Genomic DNA, 16,642 nt, shown 5'->3' with positions numbered 1-16,642 from the left:
ACTCCCTGGTGACTTTATAACAGGTTGCTAGGTAACAGTGCATACAAGTCAGGTTTCAGGACCTCTAGTAAGCCACCATAAAATAGCTGCATGGGCCTTCTGCATAAACAGTGTGCCTTTGCTGTCTGTTTTCTTATGCCAATTGATCAGTCAGTAAATCCTCCCATGGCCAAACCGTAAGCAACCCCCATCAACAACTGAAAACCACAGACCACTATGCATACGGCTTTGACATACAGCGCTTCACCCCAGCCTACAAACGGTCTCTCCCTCTGCCTCTGCTAGTCACAGCTCTGGGTCTGAGCAGCTGAAGCCTTTTCTCATGCTCACTGAGAAGCGCTGGAGCTAATAACCACAGCCCAGTGCCTGATGGGACGGGAAGGGCTAGCTCAGAGCTAAGCCCAGCGGGAGCCCTGTATCAGTGTTTTAGCCCAAGACCAAGCCTGCCAGGCAGCCAGCCCTGAAAGGATCTGGATTCTGAGTAGAAGGGATCCCACCTTACTACACGCTATGCGCCCCTACTCAGTTTGTCCTCATCCATTAAGTAAACATCTACCATGCTAAGCTATGCTAAATGAATATGGCACCCTTCTCCTGGGACTGCACTACAGGAGCCCAGAAAAGGAACCACCCCTAGGTAACACCTTGTTTTTTCATTGTTATGTTATGGTTTGGGGAGACAGGGTTTCATGCACTCTAGTCTGGCCTTCTCCCAAGTCTTGGGATTGTAGGTGATTCCCTACAGGTGACACCCTAAAGGATACCCAAGGCCCAAGGGAAACACCCATTTCCCCTCATATTTTGGGTGAAAAATTAAATCTAAAACTCTGAGTATGCAGAGTCCTGTTTTCCCCAAGGCTGAGATGAAAAGGGAGAAACAAGAAGATGAGGAACGGGAAGCTAGGCCAGATGAAATAAATGCCTGAGACTGGTCCAGGCAGCGGAGCTTCTTCAGTGTTACAGCACATCCTATAACCTCCCCTGCTCCCTTCCATCTTGGATCATTTCCTGGATGCCTCATTTTTCATCCCTTCTCTCTTCTGTCACCCTACTCATGTCTCCCACTGCTGAGGGGCAAAGATCAGGGTGAGGAGGTACATTCCGAAAGACCCGACTGAAGTGTCACGGTGCAAAGGGACTTCAGAGTGAAGCTGAGCCTCTCATTCACCTGGCAATGACATTTAGTGAAATACGACGCATGGTCCATTTAAAGGAAGGCGGGGACCAATTATTCTCCATTTAAAGGGTATTGTCAATCTCCAGAGAGCTGAAATGGCATTTGGAAATCATCCTGGGGACTGCCACCTTCACTGACAGACAGAACCCATTCTCAGCCGACCTTTCCCCACCCTCTACAATGCCTTTAAAATTTAAAATCATATTTTCAAAAACAGCATAGGCCTATGTGTGTTAATGCTCCAAGAGAGTAAGAAAAACATCTACCAATGCTCCACCCCAGTGCAACATGCTAGTTCATCAAAGTCATTGAAAAGTAAAAACATGTACAATGTGTTGGCAATGGAAAACTGTCTATTAGCAAGACATGTTTTTATAACTTATACATCAGCCTCTTTTCAAAGGGCATTAGGGCAACTGGGAAGGATGCTTGAAATTTTTTCTTAACTTCCACTTTACTGGGCTGCTTACAATGGTTAAGTTCATAAATACCAAAGGTGGTTAGTGGAGGCTGGGGACGGGGCTGGCAGAAACTCTGTCATTGAATGATACAGTTTGAGAGTGTGACATATTTCCAGAGATGGTCACACAACACTGTAGATGCACTAAAATGCACACCCATAAAATGTCTAAACCGGGATAGTGTATGTATGTTTTACCCCAACACAAAGATCCTGAGGAAAACTCATGGTAACCTTTAACCTCTGTCTAAGGAAAGTCTGTAATTCCTCATGGTAGACTTTGATTACGTTCTTCAAAAAGCTTTGTAATTAAAACAGTAAAGACCCTGAATATCAGAAAGGGCGACGCACACAGACGCACCTCAGAGACACCAGAGCAAAGCAAGGAAGAGAATTGAGACCCAAGGTTGTAGGAAGCAAGGACACAAACCTAGTTACCCCCGACTACCCCCAGTAAGAGCCCAGTAAGGGCAGGAGAGGGGCAATCCCTATTGTTTCCAGACCCAAGCAGAAGTAATGCTTGTTTTCAAAGAAGTACCAAAACAAAACATAAAAAAAGGAAGGGGCGGGGTAAAGGAAAGAGGGAAGGAAAAAGAAAACGTACCAGAGTATGAAGCATTAGAGCTCAAGGAACCTTGCAGTCACCTAGCCCTACCATCTTATTGAACAGATGAGAAAAGAGAGAACACAACCCTATGCAAGTACCTGACAGCTTCATGAGAAAATCGGAGGCCATCTTAACCGAGATGTCCTGGCTGAACAATGCTGCTGCACTGTTGGACACATACTCGGTGGGGTCTTTCAGCTTTGTGTGGTTGGCGGGCCTGTCGGCAGCATTCAGGGTAAAGGAGGCGGGCAGGCCGTTATCTTCCTTGGGCTCCTCCTTCACCAGCAAAGGTGCAACGCCAGCCCCACCCTGGCCAGTCCTCTCTGGAGTATTAGACGTCATCACGGTCCCCACTAGCTCTGTCCCTCCTCCTTCCCTCTGCTGCCCCAGGCAGCCACTGTCACTGAGGTGGGGAGATCCCTTGACATCTGGGTCTGGGATCTCCTCCTTCACCTTGGCCTCTGTCCTCAGGAAGTGCTGATGGCAGCGCATGTGCAGTTTCAGGCTGAAGTGGCGTGAGGAAGTGAAGGGGCACAGCTGGCACTGAAAGGTCTCTCCCCGGTCCTGGTGCTGATGAACCTGCCGGAGAAGCAAGAAGAGTTGAACTGGTCACCACGAGCTTATGGAAGACGCCTGTCTGCGGCTGTCGGTTCCTCAGTAAGTCCCACACCCCACACAGGGCCAGGGGAGAAAAGCACCAGAGAGGATGTTCACAACGGTGCACTAGGCAAAATAAAGTCTCTCCAAAGTGGGCCTGTGGAGGTTAAGAGCCTATCCTGACAGCCTCCATGCTGTCTTGGATAGAAGCTTTCCAATAAGCTAGTCACATGATCTCACTTGATATACCTTCTGAACTTACGCAGTCAGCAGTCGGGGACCAAAAGACATAACCTTTCCTGAAATTCTTGTGACAACAATCCAGAGAATCTGCTGCTTTGCCAACAAAATGGAGAAAAAAAATATGTCTCCAGGGTATTGCAGCTTCACAGATGGGGAGATGGAACACCCCCACCCTCAAGAAGTATCTTGAACCCAGTTTCACATGAAGAAAGGAAGACAGGAGAAAAACCATCTGGGCAGGACACCAAGCTCAAACGGCGCTACAGGGTCTAAAGAGTGGGGACAGGCTTGCACGCCCAGCTCCATACCTGCCTGTACCCAGGACCTGTAAAAATGGCGAGAAACTTCTCTCTTCCTGTCACTACCAAATTTAGTGCTTGAAAAAGTGAGGAAATCACTGCATTGGCCCGAGCCAGGCTTCGGGCTGGCAGGTGTTCATAAACTTGTGACTTCCCCATTCATCTCGCCAACGTGCTCCAGGACTGACCTGTTACACCCTGCTATTTCAGGACGGCCAGTGGTGTAGATCTACGCCAAATGGTTTGGGGGAGTCGTGTGATCTGGACAAACAAGAACGTAAGCAATTGGCACTCAAAACGGACGCTCCACAGGTCGGGGTGAGCCGACTGGGGTTTGAACCTGGGTCTCAGTGAAGCTAAAGGCTCATTTGCTCATCCTCTACCACCTGGCCACTTTGCTCAGGTCTCGGTTCCAAGAGAGCAAGTTTTACTACAGCTGTTTATGCCTTCTGAATGAAATCCAAAAGCATTCTTCACCAGCCAAAACACACTTTAAATAATGTTAAGTGACCAACAAAAGCAAAGAAATTAAAAGTTAATCGTGAGATCCCGCTGCCACAGCACCCCACTGTGGCTTTCTGCAAAAAACAACAAAAGATATTCCGGGCTCCTCAAGGCCTGTTTCTCAACAGAAACAACCACAAAAGCTTAAATGCAATTGTGACAGGGTCCTGCCCATAAAAGGGTTCTCCTGTACCCCAGCAGAGGGCGGAGGTGAGGAAATGACCTGTCCCTCCTGCAGCAAAGCCCCTCCCCACCAGCTCCTCAGCCCAGGTCACTCAGGAAGAGCCCCTTGGAGGTCTCAGGACACAGTCTCCAGGGCTCCTGACAGGTATCTGCCCAGGCGTGCCCAAGGCGGTAAAGGTCACTGGGCGGGAAGCTTCTGTGTCCCCGAGCCTGGTGCCACGGGGCGGATTCCATCTCAGAAGTGTGCTCACATCTCCTGACCCCAGAGAGGAGCTAACCCAAGCTCTAAAAGCCACGCTGGAAGAAAAAATGGCAGAGAGGGGAACCCAGGTTCCAAAATCGAGGGGGTGGGGGTGGGGATGCTGAAAAGGGGCACTGTGTGCATGACGACTTCTCATGGCTCCTTTTCCACCTCAACCTGGCCTTGCTGTGCTTAGTTTTAGGACAATTCGTGTCAAGTTGAAGGGCAAAACAGAATTGGGTTCACTTTGGCACTTGTAATTTTATTTGAGCTACACCTTCCCGCCTGGGATTCGGCTTACATGTGGCCAACGGCAGCATGGCCCTCCTCTCCCTACAGAAGAGGGCTTTTCTGTTATAATTTTGATTCCCTTTAGACCAACACATGCTTTGAAGTCCCTCTTAGACCTCTAATGAGAAGAAATGCTGGCCTGTAGCAAGGGACTCACTGATGGGTACCAGGTAATGTGGCATCAAGGCCACTTCCTGGGTAAGTAAATGTGGGACGCTTGGGTTGAAGTATCTCAAGACTTGGAGAAATTCTGGAGAGGATCTATACCCAACCTCTTAGGGGACCAGGCTAGGCAGGTGAGGGTCTCGTGAGTGGTCCCAGCTCTCTAAATGGTGACCTCGGAAGGGCAGAACTCACGTGTGACCTCAGGCCCAGTCTCCCTCCATTACGTCATCAGTGTCCTGTCTTCACGACCCTCTTTTTCTTTCCTGCTCAGTTTAGCTTCTGAATCTCACAGACAACTCCTGCATGCTCGCTCACTAGAGAAAGCTGCAGAAGACTTCAGGAAATCTAAGATAACCCTGAGGATGCTAGAGGCATTTTCAAGTTCCTCGTGCAGCTGGTCATAAAGACATTTGCACAATGTATTATGGAGGAAAGGCAGGCTTGCAAAAGAAAAATGTACAGTGCCCAAGCCTGTGAGGAACACAGTAAGTTCAGAATTTGTTGAATGGAGTGGAATCTCTGTTTTGCTGACATAAACCAATGTAATCAATACAGCATATTATATATCCTGAAGATAATGGCTACTTCTTCAGGATGAGATAAACGGCCAATTTCATATTCTTCGTATCAGTTTTTATAAATTCTCAGTACTAAAGATAGATCATAAAAAGAAGGAAGCCATAAAACTTATTTTGGAGTAATTTCTTCCAGCATTTTATTCATTATCCCTAAGTGTAATTGTTAACGTATTTTCAGATGGCTTTTGGATAACGATTACTGTATTAGCTGTATTTACTGACGGTTGCTTCTCCACACTGGGCTCTGTATGAAGGTTCTGTGCAAACGATCTCATTTAACTCTTACCGGGTGAGAAGGAGCACATTTGTCTCTCCATTAGTGGTAACGGAGGTTTAGAGGGTTTCAACCATACTACTAAATGCTCGCGGGTTCTAAGCCATGAACTCTCACTGAGCTAAAGTCAGATCTTAACCTTTGGCTAGACTGCCCTACTTCTCACATAAAATTCATTTTAGAAAAATTATCCGCATTTGCAGCCTCTGGTAAAGGAAACAGGATATGTATGTGCATAAGACCACACCATAACATTTCCATGGAGAAAACGCTTGCCAAGTTTTGCAAAGTTAAATTATATTCGATTAAAAAATGTTTTAAGGCCAATAGGAGGAGGGGAACAGGGACAAGTAGGTACGCCTTTGATAAAATTAAACTTGCATAAGCGCCTCTCACAGTTCCCCATAAAAGGAGTCACAGCTCAACAGGTTAGGACACCATGAGTTTGAATAAAGTAGCGATTCCACACAACTGCTTTACTGTAGTGGTTATTGATTTGTTCTGAAAGCACTCAGGACCCCGCGACCTGCCGAGCCCGGGCCGCTCTCATCCACAGCACTGTCATGGCCATCTGCCTCTGTCATCAAGGCTCGAGCTCATCTCCCTGGAGCGTCAGGGTCAGCAGTCCCAGCTACTGAAACCCAGCCTTTTTTCCGTGGGTTTATAAATAGGTTGTTTTAAGTGACCCTGAGCTGAAACCAAGTTTACAAGGTGTCAGGGTAGATGCAAGTTTTCTGCTCGCTGAGGCTTGAAATTCACCAGACCTGATTTCTAAACACAGCTTAGGACACAGTTACTAAAGCAAGGTCTGGTTTTAAAAAGGCATTCCTTGTGAAGTCTCAACGCTGCAGGTTCAAAGTGTGAGGTTTCACCTGGAGGAGACTGAGATGAGGAGGGCTAAGGTAGAAACCAAGTAGCCTCCGTAAATGTCAGTCAACCAGACTCCTATTTAAATGAATCCTGAAGATGGAGCTCCTGACCCCAGGAGGAAAAGGCAAATGAGAGAAAGCAAATGACATCATGCATTCACTTTTTTTCAATCTTCTGAGCTATTTGCTACAGTGAGTTGAAATCTCGTGTGACTGCCCCATCTAGAGCTTCAGTTCTGGACAATGACTGATCTACACAGAAAGATTCAAAGGCAAGATTTCAACATAAGCAGATATCACTGGACTTCTCCCGGGAGTAGAGACACTTCATACAGAATGTCATGTCTAAGTCGCGTTGGGAGGTATCAGTACATTAAGATGCCGGGTGACGATTATGAACTCCTTAGGTCAGACACGTGGCCACTTCTGTCTCCCGCAACACTAAGGACGCCTGCTCCTGCTCCTTCCCATTTCACAGAAGGGAAAACTGAGAGTCTGACGGTGACTGGCTCAAGCCTATTCGGTTAGTACAGTACTGGGAGGATTTCAGCTCAGGTCTTTGTCGAATTCAAATCGTCAAGCTCTTGTGACCTCATGAGTCCTCCCCCACCCCCTGAAGCTGAAACAAAACCTCAGTATAAAAGAGTTATTTCTATATTGCCAAGATTCCCTCATTTTCAAACATGGATTCTAGTTGGTTCTCCACAGAAGTATGGTAGGTATAAGCTTCCTAGTGGTTTTGGTTGTTTTCTTCTTTTTCCGTTTTTCATGTGTATGGTATCCATGTGTGTATGTGTGTTTGCATGTATATGGGTGTACATAGGCGTGTTTGTACACACATGTGCACATGTGTACACTTAAATGTAGAAGCCCTAGACTGAGATCAGGATCCCTGATCACTCATCTACTTTATTCACCGAAGCAAGCTTTTCAATCAAACCAGAGCTAGCTGATATGGCTAGTCTTATCTATCCAGCTTGCTCTGGGGAATCCTGTCTCCCCTTCCAAGGGTGAGACTGCAAGGAACGGGCTACCCTCTACACCACTTGCAGTGGTTTCTGGGAATAAGAACCGGGTCTCATGCTAACCTGTCAAGAGATTAACTGCTGAGCCCTCCCCAGACCCCACAATTGTTTTTAATAGGAGATTGAAAATGAGTAACCCAGGCTGTGGTGGCACACACCTTTAATCCCAGCATTCAAGAGGCAGAGGCAGGTGGACCTTTGTGTTTGAGGCCAGCCTGGTCTAGAGTGAGTTCTAAGACAGACAGGGCTACACAGAGAAATCTTGTCTCAAAAAACAAAAATAAGAAAATGATGTCCTAGGATGTTTGGCATCACCCCATGCACTGACAGTCTCAAGAACCTGATCCTAAGACTGAGGGTCTTCCTCGAGGATGACCCTCTCCATTCTCCTCACAACCCAGTGCTAGTGTTCTTGGGCCTGCTCCTCCACAGTGCCCCCTGTTGGCCAAGCAGCCTGCTGCAGTGGGTAACAGAAGCGGCCCATCATCCCATCCACAACTGACTTACCTTCATGTGGGATTTGAGATTGTCCTTGCGAGCACACCGGAATGGACAGAGCGGACACTGGTGACTTTTTAAACCTGTGTGAATCACCATATGCCGCTTCCAGTAACTCTTCCTTTTTATAACCAAACCACATATTGGACACTGGAAAGGCTTCCCGCTCTCTTCTTCTGGGGCTTGGAAGAGGGAGGAAAACAAGGTAACATTAAGGAAAACAAAAAGGCACATTGCACCTGACTGTAATGTGCATGGATCACTATATTAAAAAGCACCACAAACAACTGATGCCACCCGCTTTGGCAATTCTAAGATTATAAGCATGGGGAAAGTTTTAAGGCCACTTTTCTTTGGGAAGAAACCCACATTCAGCTAGTCACTTCCATTGGGTTCCATCTGGCCACTGCTGGTCATCCTGCCTGTGACAGCCTCATTCCCAAAGGCTGTTGTGTGCTGACAGGACATCTGAAGAGGAACCGAGCCTGGCCCCAGACACACCCATAGACAGAGAAGCCTGAGTCAATATCTGAATTCCCACTTGGAAATGAGTGAGAAATAAAGGCAATCACATGGGACCAAGAGTAATGTACTGTTCCACACAGAAAACCAAACAACGAGCAGAAACCTCACACACTGGTCTCCAGTGGAGACGAATCTCAGCTCCCCACTGCTGACTTGTTCAGCTGTGGCTCCTGCAGACAGAGGTGGCTGCCAATTTAGCCGTCAGGGGGTCCTCAGGTCAGGGTTTTTTTTTTTTTTTTTTCTTTTTTTTAATCCCCTTCTGTGTGTCTGTCCCTCTGCTTGCCCCTAACAATGCGTACTGACTTTCTCTGATCTGTACGGGGCCTGGCTACCTACTGTAGGAAGGGATACACCAGGCCCGACAAACACTTCCAGTTTTCAGGGAAGCCAGCAAACCCACTGCTTCCTCTAAGTGCAGCTCGGACCCGTCTCCTGCACCACCCCACAAGGAAGCGTCTGTCCAGACATTACTGCAGAATTGCTGACCCATCAACTAACCTCTACAATTCGGTGGTATGAGAAGTAAAAATGGGTGCAGTTAAAGGGGGTGTGTGTGTGTGTGTGTGCCTGTGTATCTATCTGTGTACATGTGTCTACCTGTCTTTGTGTGCATGTGTCTGTGTGTGTCTGCTGTGTACGAGCATGTGTGTCTATCTGTGTGTCTGTGTGTGTGTGTGTGTGTGTGTGTGTGTGTGTGTGTGTGTGTCCCTAGGATCGAACCTAGGCCTCCTCTGCCACTGAGATACATCCCCAATTTCTTTCCGTTTTTATTTTATTTATTTGAAACTGGCTGTCCTGGCTGACTAGCCAGTGAGCTGCAGGGGTCCTCCACCTCTGCTTTTCCAGCAATGAGATATATTTATAGGTGTGCACTGCCACGCCCGGCTTTTACATGAGTGCTGGGATCCCAACTCGGGTTCTCATGCTTCAGAGGAAGCACTTTACAGACTGAGGCCCCTCCATTCACTGCCTTTTATGTTGAAAGAAACTGGGTCATTTGTCCTGAGGAATCCCCCATGCTCTAGGACTGACGGCATCCCCATAGCATTTTCGGCTTTCTAAAATTATTATTATTACTTCTATTTCTGATAAACTTCTAGTTTGAGGCCTGATTACATTTTTACGACAAAAATTCACGGATGGCATTATCAGAAAGCATGCAGCAGAGACCTCTGGCCTTGACATGCACTCCCACACATTTTTACACACACACACACACACACACACACACACACACACACACAATGGGAAAGGATTAAGGTTTAAAAGAAAACAAAAAGGGATAAACAAAAATATGGAAGGTGTGAAACTTATTTGGATCCTGTGTAAACTAAACTCTGGGAAGAGACGTTTCTGAGATCAGAAAGGAATCAGAGAGATGTGCTCTCTCACACCCTGCAGCAACGGTTGGTTCTGCTGGGTGGGAGAGTGGAACTGTGGGTACAAATCTATGAGTATTTACAAGCAAACAGATATGATGTGTTCTCTGCTTTGAAATGCTAGAGCAAGAAAGAAAATGGGGAGGTGGGAAGAAGAGCATGATTACATGAAGCTAGCAACAACGAACAAACCCTGATATCTTTTTACTGCATGAGAATGTTCTAGACTCACACTCCAGACACCTCTAAACAGCAAAAACAGTAGAACCATAGCTAAGAGGAAGGAGCTGGGGTGCATGGAGTGGGGGAACGCATGTGTTCCCTTCCCATCATTCTGTACTATTTGAACCTTTAAATACAAACATTACTTCTGTGATTTTCAAAGGAAACATTCCCAAGTGCATACTTTAAGATAATCTCATTATTTATTCATTGAGTCAACTCTGTTTCTACATGCCAAGAGCCACTTAAAACGGATGGAACCAGAAAGGCTCTGAAATAAGGTTAGGAGATCCAAAAAATGCAATTTTACTCATACAGGTATAAGTGACACTGGTTGGCTTAACCAAGAAGCTAGAAACAGCATCCTCTAACTGAAAATATGCCTTCAACACTGGACAGTCAACTTCTGCTGTGCTGATTGGCAACAGGTGTGGACACTGGGTGTTGCTCCAACTCTAAGAAAAACACCTCGGACAGGCCCCTCTCACTCCCTCATGCAAGCCCAGAGCTTCCCTTGGTCTGTGTTGACCCTCTAGGCTGATCTCATCCCACCCTCAATTTCTCATCACCTTTCCTCTCCATCACTGTTTCCACCATACTGATATCTTGGTCCCCAAAGCCTGCATATGGAACAACAGATGGTTGAGAAAGGCCTGCACCAGGCCTCTAGGTGAGGTTGTTGTCATACAATGGAGAGAGAAAATGATGATAATGACATCTATTCTGGGTCAGAAGAACAGCAGAGAACTATGCAGGACATGCACAAACAGGCTATGACAGGTCCCTACCTTACGGGAGTGTTTCCCACCATTGAAACCAGAAACTAATTTCACAGAGGAAGAGCAGAGGAAGGAAAGACGAGCTGAGCCCTCCCCTACAGGCCAGCGACTTCATGGCACCCCAGAGGAAGGCACCAAGAACACTGCCCGGTGCAGATTCCACAGCACCTTGTCCTGCCTACGTGACCAACAGCTCCTCTGGTGTCAGTCACCACCTTAATTCGGTAGTTTCAAGTGTACTGCATGCAACACGTTTCCTTACTCCAGAATCTTTTGGGACCATCCATTAAGTAGCCTTGGCATGTAGAAACTCAGTTGATCCCATAAATAAATAATGCATAAATATAATAAACCCTGCATATTAGTACTGCATATAAATCCACTTACTTTATCTTGAAACTATGCTGCCTTAGTTTTAATTAGTACCAAAATACACATGAATCGTGTACAAATTAGGTGTTCTTGGATAGACTAGGGAAAAATATAATAATGAGAAGACACCGACTGAAAAACAACTACACTCATAACTATTTGGAATTGTATGTATCTGTGTATCTGTGTGTGTGTGTGTGTGTGTGTGTGTGTGTGTGTGCAGTCCTGTGTGAGTGTGCTTGCGGAGGCCACATATCAAAGCCAGGTGTTTTCCCCAGCTACTCTCCACCTTATTTTGTTGAGACTAGGTCTCTCCCTGAACCTGGACTAGCCCAGTCAATAGAGTGGCTGGGCACTGACTCTCAGATCTGCCTGTCTTAGCCTGCCTGGCACTGGCGTTACAAAGGTACACACCTTTACGTGGGCCCTGGGGATCGAACTCAGGTCCTCATGCTTGTGTGCCAAGCTCTTTAGCTGAGCCATCTCCCCAGCTCTCGTTTGGAATTTGAAGCTATCGTGGAAGGAAAGGAAGCCAGAAGCCAGATGAAAAAGTCACCAGAATGCACTGAGAGATTTTCAGACTGTGCCAGTTATCAGCTCCTGGTGACATTTGCATTTTTATTTATTCAAGGAAGAAATTTCATATTTTAGGACACATCCCATGTGTACACGATGTTGTTAATGACAAGAGATGGGGAGGGAGAATGCAATTTCTTTCATATGCCAAACTATTTTCTGTAACTTTTGCTCAGATTTAAAGCCTGGGGAAATACAATCACTTCCCCAGGATGAACTACATATTCTGGAAGCACCAAGCCTGCAATGTTCGTGATTTTACCTAGTTAGCAACTGCCTAGTAAACAAGTCCCCTCAAATATATCATTGCAAACAAAACAACATTCCACCTGATGCTAATAGGCCCAGTGGGACAGAGAACTGCTAATGTGCTCCGTTGGAGAAAACATGCTCACTTTACAGACAATAATAACTGAGCTAGAAGGCAACCTCAGTCAATGGAAGAACTTAGTAGTGGTAGATTGTACTGTGAGGAAGGACGGCGGACTAGAGACACACCCTCCCAGGCAGAAAGCCCACCCTCAGAGCAGATGCAAATAACAGCTGCGAATACACAGCTCAGAACCTGGCGGCTGGAGCCCTGAGGAAATAAGGACCAGGAGCCCACTGTGCAGCTCACCTAGACAAGCTTTAGATGATTAAATACAGCTCTACAGGGGGAAAAGGATGGAAAGGGGAAGAGGAGGAGGAAGGAGCAGCACGAGGCGGAAGCGGGGATGTGGCTGGGGCACCCTACCTGTGTGTTAACAAAGCTTCAGGGTGCCAGCTTCCACACATGACTGAGTAATCGTGCTGGACTGTGATGAAGCTAAGTGAAAAGGGCTGAGCTGTGACCGTGGTGAGAAATGAATAAATGAGTGCTGGGAACAGAAGGGAGAAACGAGGCAGGCTGCAGGTAAGCCCTGATGGGGCCAGCATGGAGCCACAGTGTACAACTCTCACATGGTGTGCCCAGAAACGGTCCTGGATGAATGGATGGACCCGCAGATACGTGCTCATGCGTTCACACCTCAGCTCAGCTGCTTCCAAAAGCAAACTCAGGGCAGCTCGTATGAAACCGCATCACTGGTAAAGTCCAATGATACACACTGAACTATCATAACGAACAGGTTTTGCACAGAGCAGAGACGTTCTTACTGGAGATTTGACAGGAAGCTTTGAAAGGAAAGAAGACAGGTATTTAAATGAAAAGAAGAGGGAGAAGAAGAAGGCTTGTTTGAGAGTTAGTGGATAGAGTTAGGAAATTAGCAGTAAGTAAACACAAGGGATGTGACAACAGCAAAGGAAGGATCCTAGGACAATGCCAAACATCTTCGTTTGTAAATAATGAAACAGAACTGGGCAGGGGGGAGCTTGAAGTCCAGCTGTCCAGAGACAGGGCTGAGATCAGAGCCCATCTCTTCATTTCCGGTTTGCCCTATTGACAACATATCAATCCACAAAGCAATAAAAACAGAACTTCACAGAGCTAAATAATAGTAACAACAATAATATATCATGGAAGGTTTTATTATTTCAGGTATTAGTAAAACAAATTCAAGTTTTTGTAGGCTTTGAAATTAAACACTTCTGGTTAGATCCTATGCTACAATGTGTTGGCAGTCAAGATAATTTGCAATTGGGCAAATGTGCACACAGCACTTACCATGCACAGAAATGGTGCTTGTAGATGCCAGGAGACTCCCTGGAGGTACATAACCCACGCACCTTACAGTATCACCAACACTTCAGACCTATGAACTTGACTGGTACATATGTGTGTGTGATGAACCTTCCTTTCTAACAATATATAGATTTTTAAAAATCTTTTTGTTTGCTTGAGGTTGATTTGTGAGACAGGGTCTCTGGTAGCTCCAGCTTCCTGCAGACTTGTTATACAGCTGCAGGAGACTTAGAACTTCTGACCCTCCTGCTTCCACCTCTGGAGTTCTGGCTTTACAGTTATGTACCACCAAGCCCACCACGCCCAGTTAATGTGGTGCTGGGGATCAAACCTCAGGCTTCATGTGTGTAGTTAAGCACTCTACCAACCCTGCTATACTCCCAGCCCAGACTTTAAATCTTGAAATGAAGTTTCTTGGGCATGTCTCTCAAATGCCATTTCAGTGGACAAGAGGTGGGGTGGAGATAGTAATAGCTAACAAGACTGTTATGGATGTGACATTATCAATTCATGTCTTAACAAGCATTGAATACAACTAAGACAGAAGTCTGAGATCTATAGTCACGCTACATTTAAATCTCTCTGAAAACATTTGAGATCAGCAACAGGTTTGATTCTCGTTAAAAATCGAGTTTCCTAGGCAAGTCTGTACATGTAAAATCATTCTGGATTGAGGCTGTGACAACTGGATCTAATGGGAGAGTAGGGAGAGGTCATCTGCTCCTTTGGACTTTGTAAGCATCTGCAATAATTTTAATAACACCCCAATAAAGACTAAAGGAAAGAGCAGCCCAGAAAATCCTTATGGGTTGACCCTGCAAAGAGCCTTAGCCATCAGCTTCTTGGGGCCAGGTTGCTTTGAAGTCTATGTAAATTTTAGTCAGTACAAGATGATGTTTTGGAGACCCTCTCTCTGAAATGCTACCTGCTATTTCTTTAAGCAGAAGCCTGGCATCCTGGGACTGCCCTTGGCTTTCTATAAGAAATTTTGTCTTGAAAATCAAAACCATTCACTTTATTCTGAGCTGCCAGAGAACAGTGACTTCAAAGAGAATTGAGTCAATGTGTGACATTTATCTGTATAGCAAACGGACATCATCTTCCCTCTAGCGTGTCCCTTTTCAGAGGAGCCGTGTAGCATGTGCTGGGGGCGCAGGTCACATGAAAGAAGCCTCCCGCTCGAGTATCACATCTCTCCGGAGGGGCGGAAAGGCTACCGAGTGCTGGACTCTCAAGGACCTGGCAACAACAGAATCCTGCTCAAAAAAGAAGAAAGCCAGACCTAAAAGACACTATTTTTTCATGATCTGGACTCCCTTGACCTAAAGAAGGCCAAAGCAATGTCTGGTGTCTAAATTACTCGAGACAGGATCAGCGTCCCTAGCTCACAGCTCTTTGGAACTCCCGAGACAACTTTATGTGCCCTTTTAGTAACATTTTGAGAAACAGCTTAAAAAAAAAAATCCTTCTTGAAATCAGGGTGGTGGGTGATTTTGTGGTCTCTTTGCAGAGCTGAAAGGTGGGTGGTATTTGTTTGTTTGGGGCAGTTTTTCTTTATTTTCCCCTGAGGCTAACCTCAAACTCATTATGTAGCCAAGGATGACCTTGAACTTCCGATTCTTCTGCCTCTTCTTCTCCCATGTATCGTCTGAGGCTTCAATGATTGAAACAGTAAATATCTCTTACAGGTCTCCCTCACTAAATTCTAGCAAAAGGCCCACAGAGATGCTGGCAAGGCCAGGCACATCTAACCTGCAAGGGGAGCACGTCTCTCTCCTCGGAGAATCCTACGGCCAAACAAAAACTCCATTTGCACTGGATGCTCCTGACTTCTCTTTCAGTTCTTGCCTTTTGTAGCTAAGACCACTGTAAAATAATGAAGGGACTACAGTGTGCCTCCGGGAAACTGGCCTTATCAGTCATCCTTTCCAAGCCCAGTCAACTAACTACCTTTCACTCCTCAAGGTAGAGAAGCTTCTCCAAGTAACTGATGCCCAGACTGATGTACAATATAAACATCACTCAGAAACCGACTGCCTCGACAGAAAGGAGACTATTAATGCAACTGCATTTTACATACAGTCTTAGCTCCCTAAACTAAATGACTCTGAGTCGGAGGTGACTTATCCTATGGGGATTACCCAGCCCCCTTTTCTCTTCCTCATTTTGGTCCTTTTCATCATGAGGAAGGTGAGGAGTTGGGAGAAGCGAAACTCAGAATGCATAATAAGCATTTTGGTTACTCTAAGGACAGGTCAGAAACTCAGGAGTGAACCATTTGCCCCGCTTGAGTCAGAGTCCCAGTCATCCATCTTCCTCAGTCTGTTCTGCTGTTCAGCGTGTTTTTCTGTTTGTTTGTTTGTAGACAGGGTCTTACTATGAGTCCAGCCTGGTCTCAAACCTTCGATCCTTTGGAACGCTGGACTGACAGGTCACCATGCCTAACTCATTTACGGAAGTTTGTTGTTGTTGTTGCCATTATTTGTTTTATACTTATTGGGGTGTGTGTGTGTGTGTGTGTGTGTGTGTGTGTGTGTGTGTGTGTGCACGCATGCATGTATGTGTGTGACATACGTATGCTATGTGCATGGAGGTCAGATGGCAACAGTCAGGAGTTGTGTTCTACCTCCATCATTCCAGAGGGTTCCAGAGATCAAACTCAGGTGGATGGGTTGGTGGCAGGCACCTTTGTTTACAGAGCCAAGCTGCTGACCCCACATAGGTTTAAAAGTGATTACAATTATGGCACGCAGCTCATTGGATAACTTAGATGGCCATGCATCATGTATACCATCATGTGGACCAGGATGTAAACTCTGATCACTGAGGGTCTGCCATCACGAGCACACTTCATCAACGCGGCTGCAAATGATTGACAGATGCCAAGACACACACAATGGCTATCTGGATAGTGAGGAGGACATGGTTACTCGCCGCTCCCATTTTGCGGGACATCCTTAAGAAACATCTGAAATCACCCCATCCCAGGAACAGGAGTTTATCACAAACGCAGTTATGAAGCAAACCAGCTCATGAAATGGATAGCCATGGTGGATGCTAGTGACTAACCCTCTCCCTCAGAGGATCTGGCTGTGAGTGCCAGGGCTCTCTGGGA

The 16,642-nt window shown here is 46.2% G+C and overlaps 1 protein-coding gene across 2 annotated transcripts in view; it reads right to left on the bottom strand.

The window, feature by feature from the left end:
* Znf827 (zinc finger protein 827) overlaps positions 1-16,642 on the bottom strand; it is a 177,641-nt gene that overhangs the window by 126,089 nt on the left and 34,910 nt on the right. For both annotated transcript variants that reach the window (XM_059264291.1, XM_059264292.1), the window contains exons 3-4: positions 8,021-8,193; positions 2,343-2,823 (exon numbers count right to left, since the gene is read on the bottom strand). In XM_059264291.1, the coding sequence (XP_059120274.1) occupies positions 2,343-2,823; positions 8,021-8,193 (654 nt within the window). The remainder of the gene's footprint in view (positions 1-2,342; positions 2,824-8,020; positions 8,194-16,642) is intronic.

Source organism: Peromyscus eremicus, chromosome 5, assembly GCF_949786415.1.
Source record: "Peromyscus eremicus chromosome 5, PerEre_H2_v1, whole genome shotgun sequence".
Classification (NCBI taxonomy): domain Eukaryota; kingdom Metazoa; phylum Chordata; class Mammalia; order Rodentia; family Cricetidae; genus Peromyscus; species Peromyscus eremicus.
This window is presented reverse-complemented; position numbering and strand designations above follow the sequence as displayed.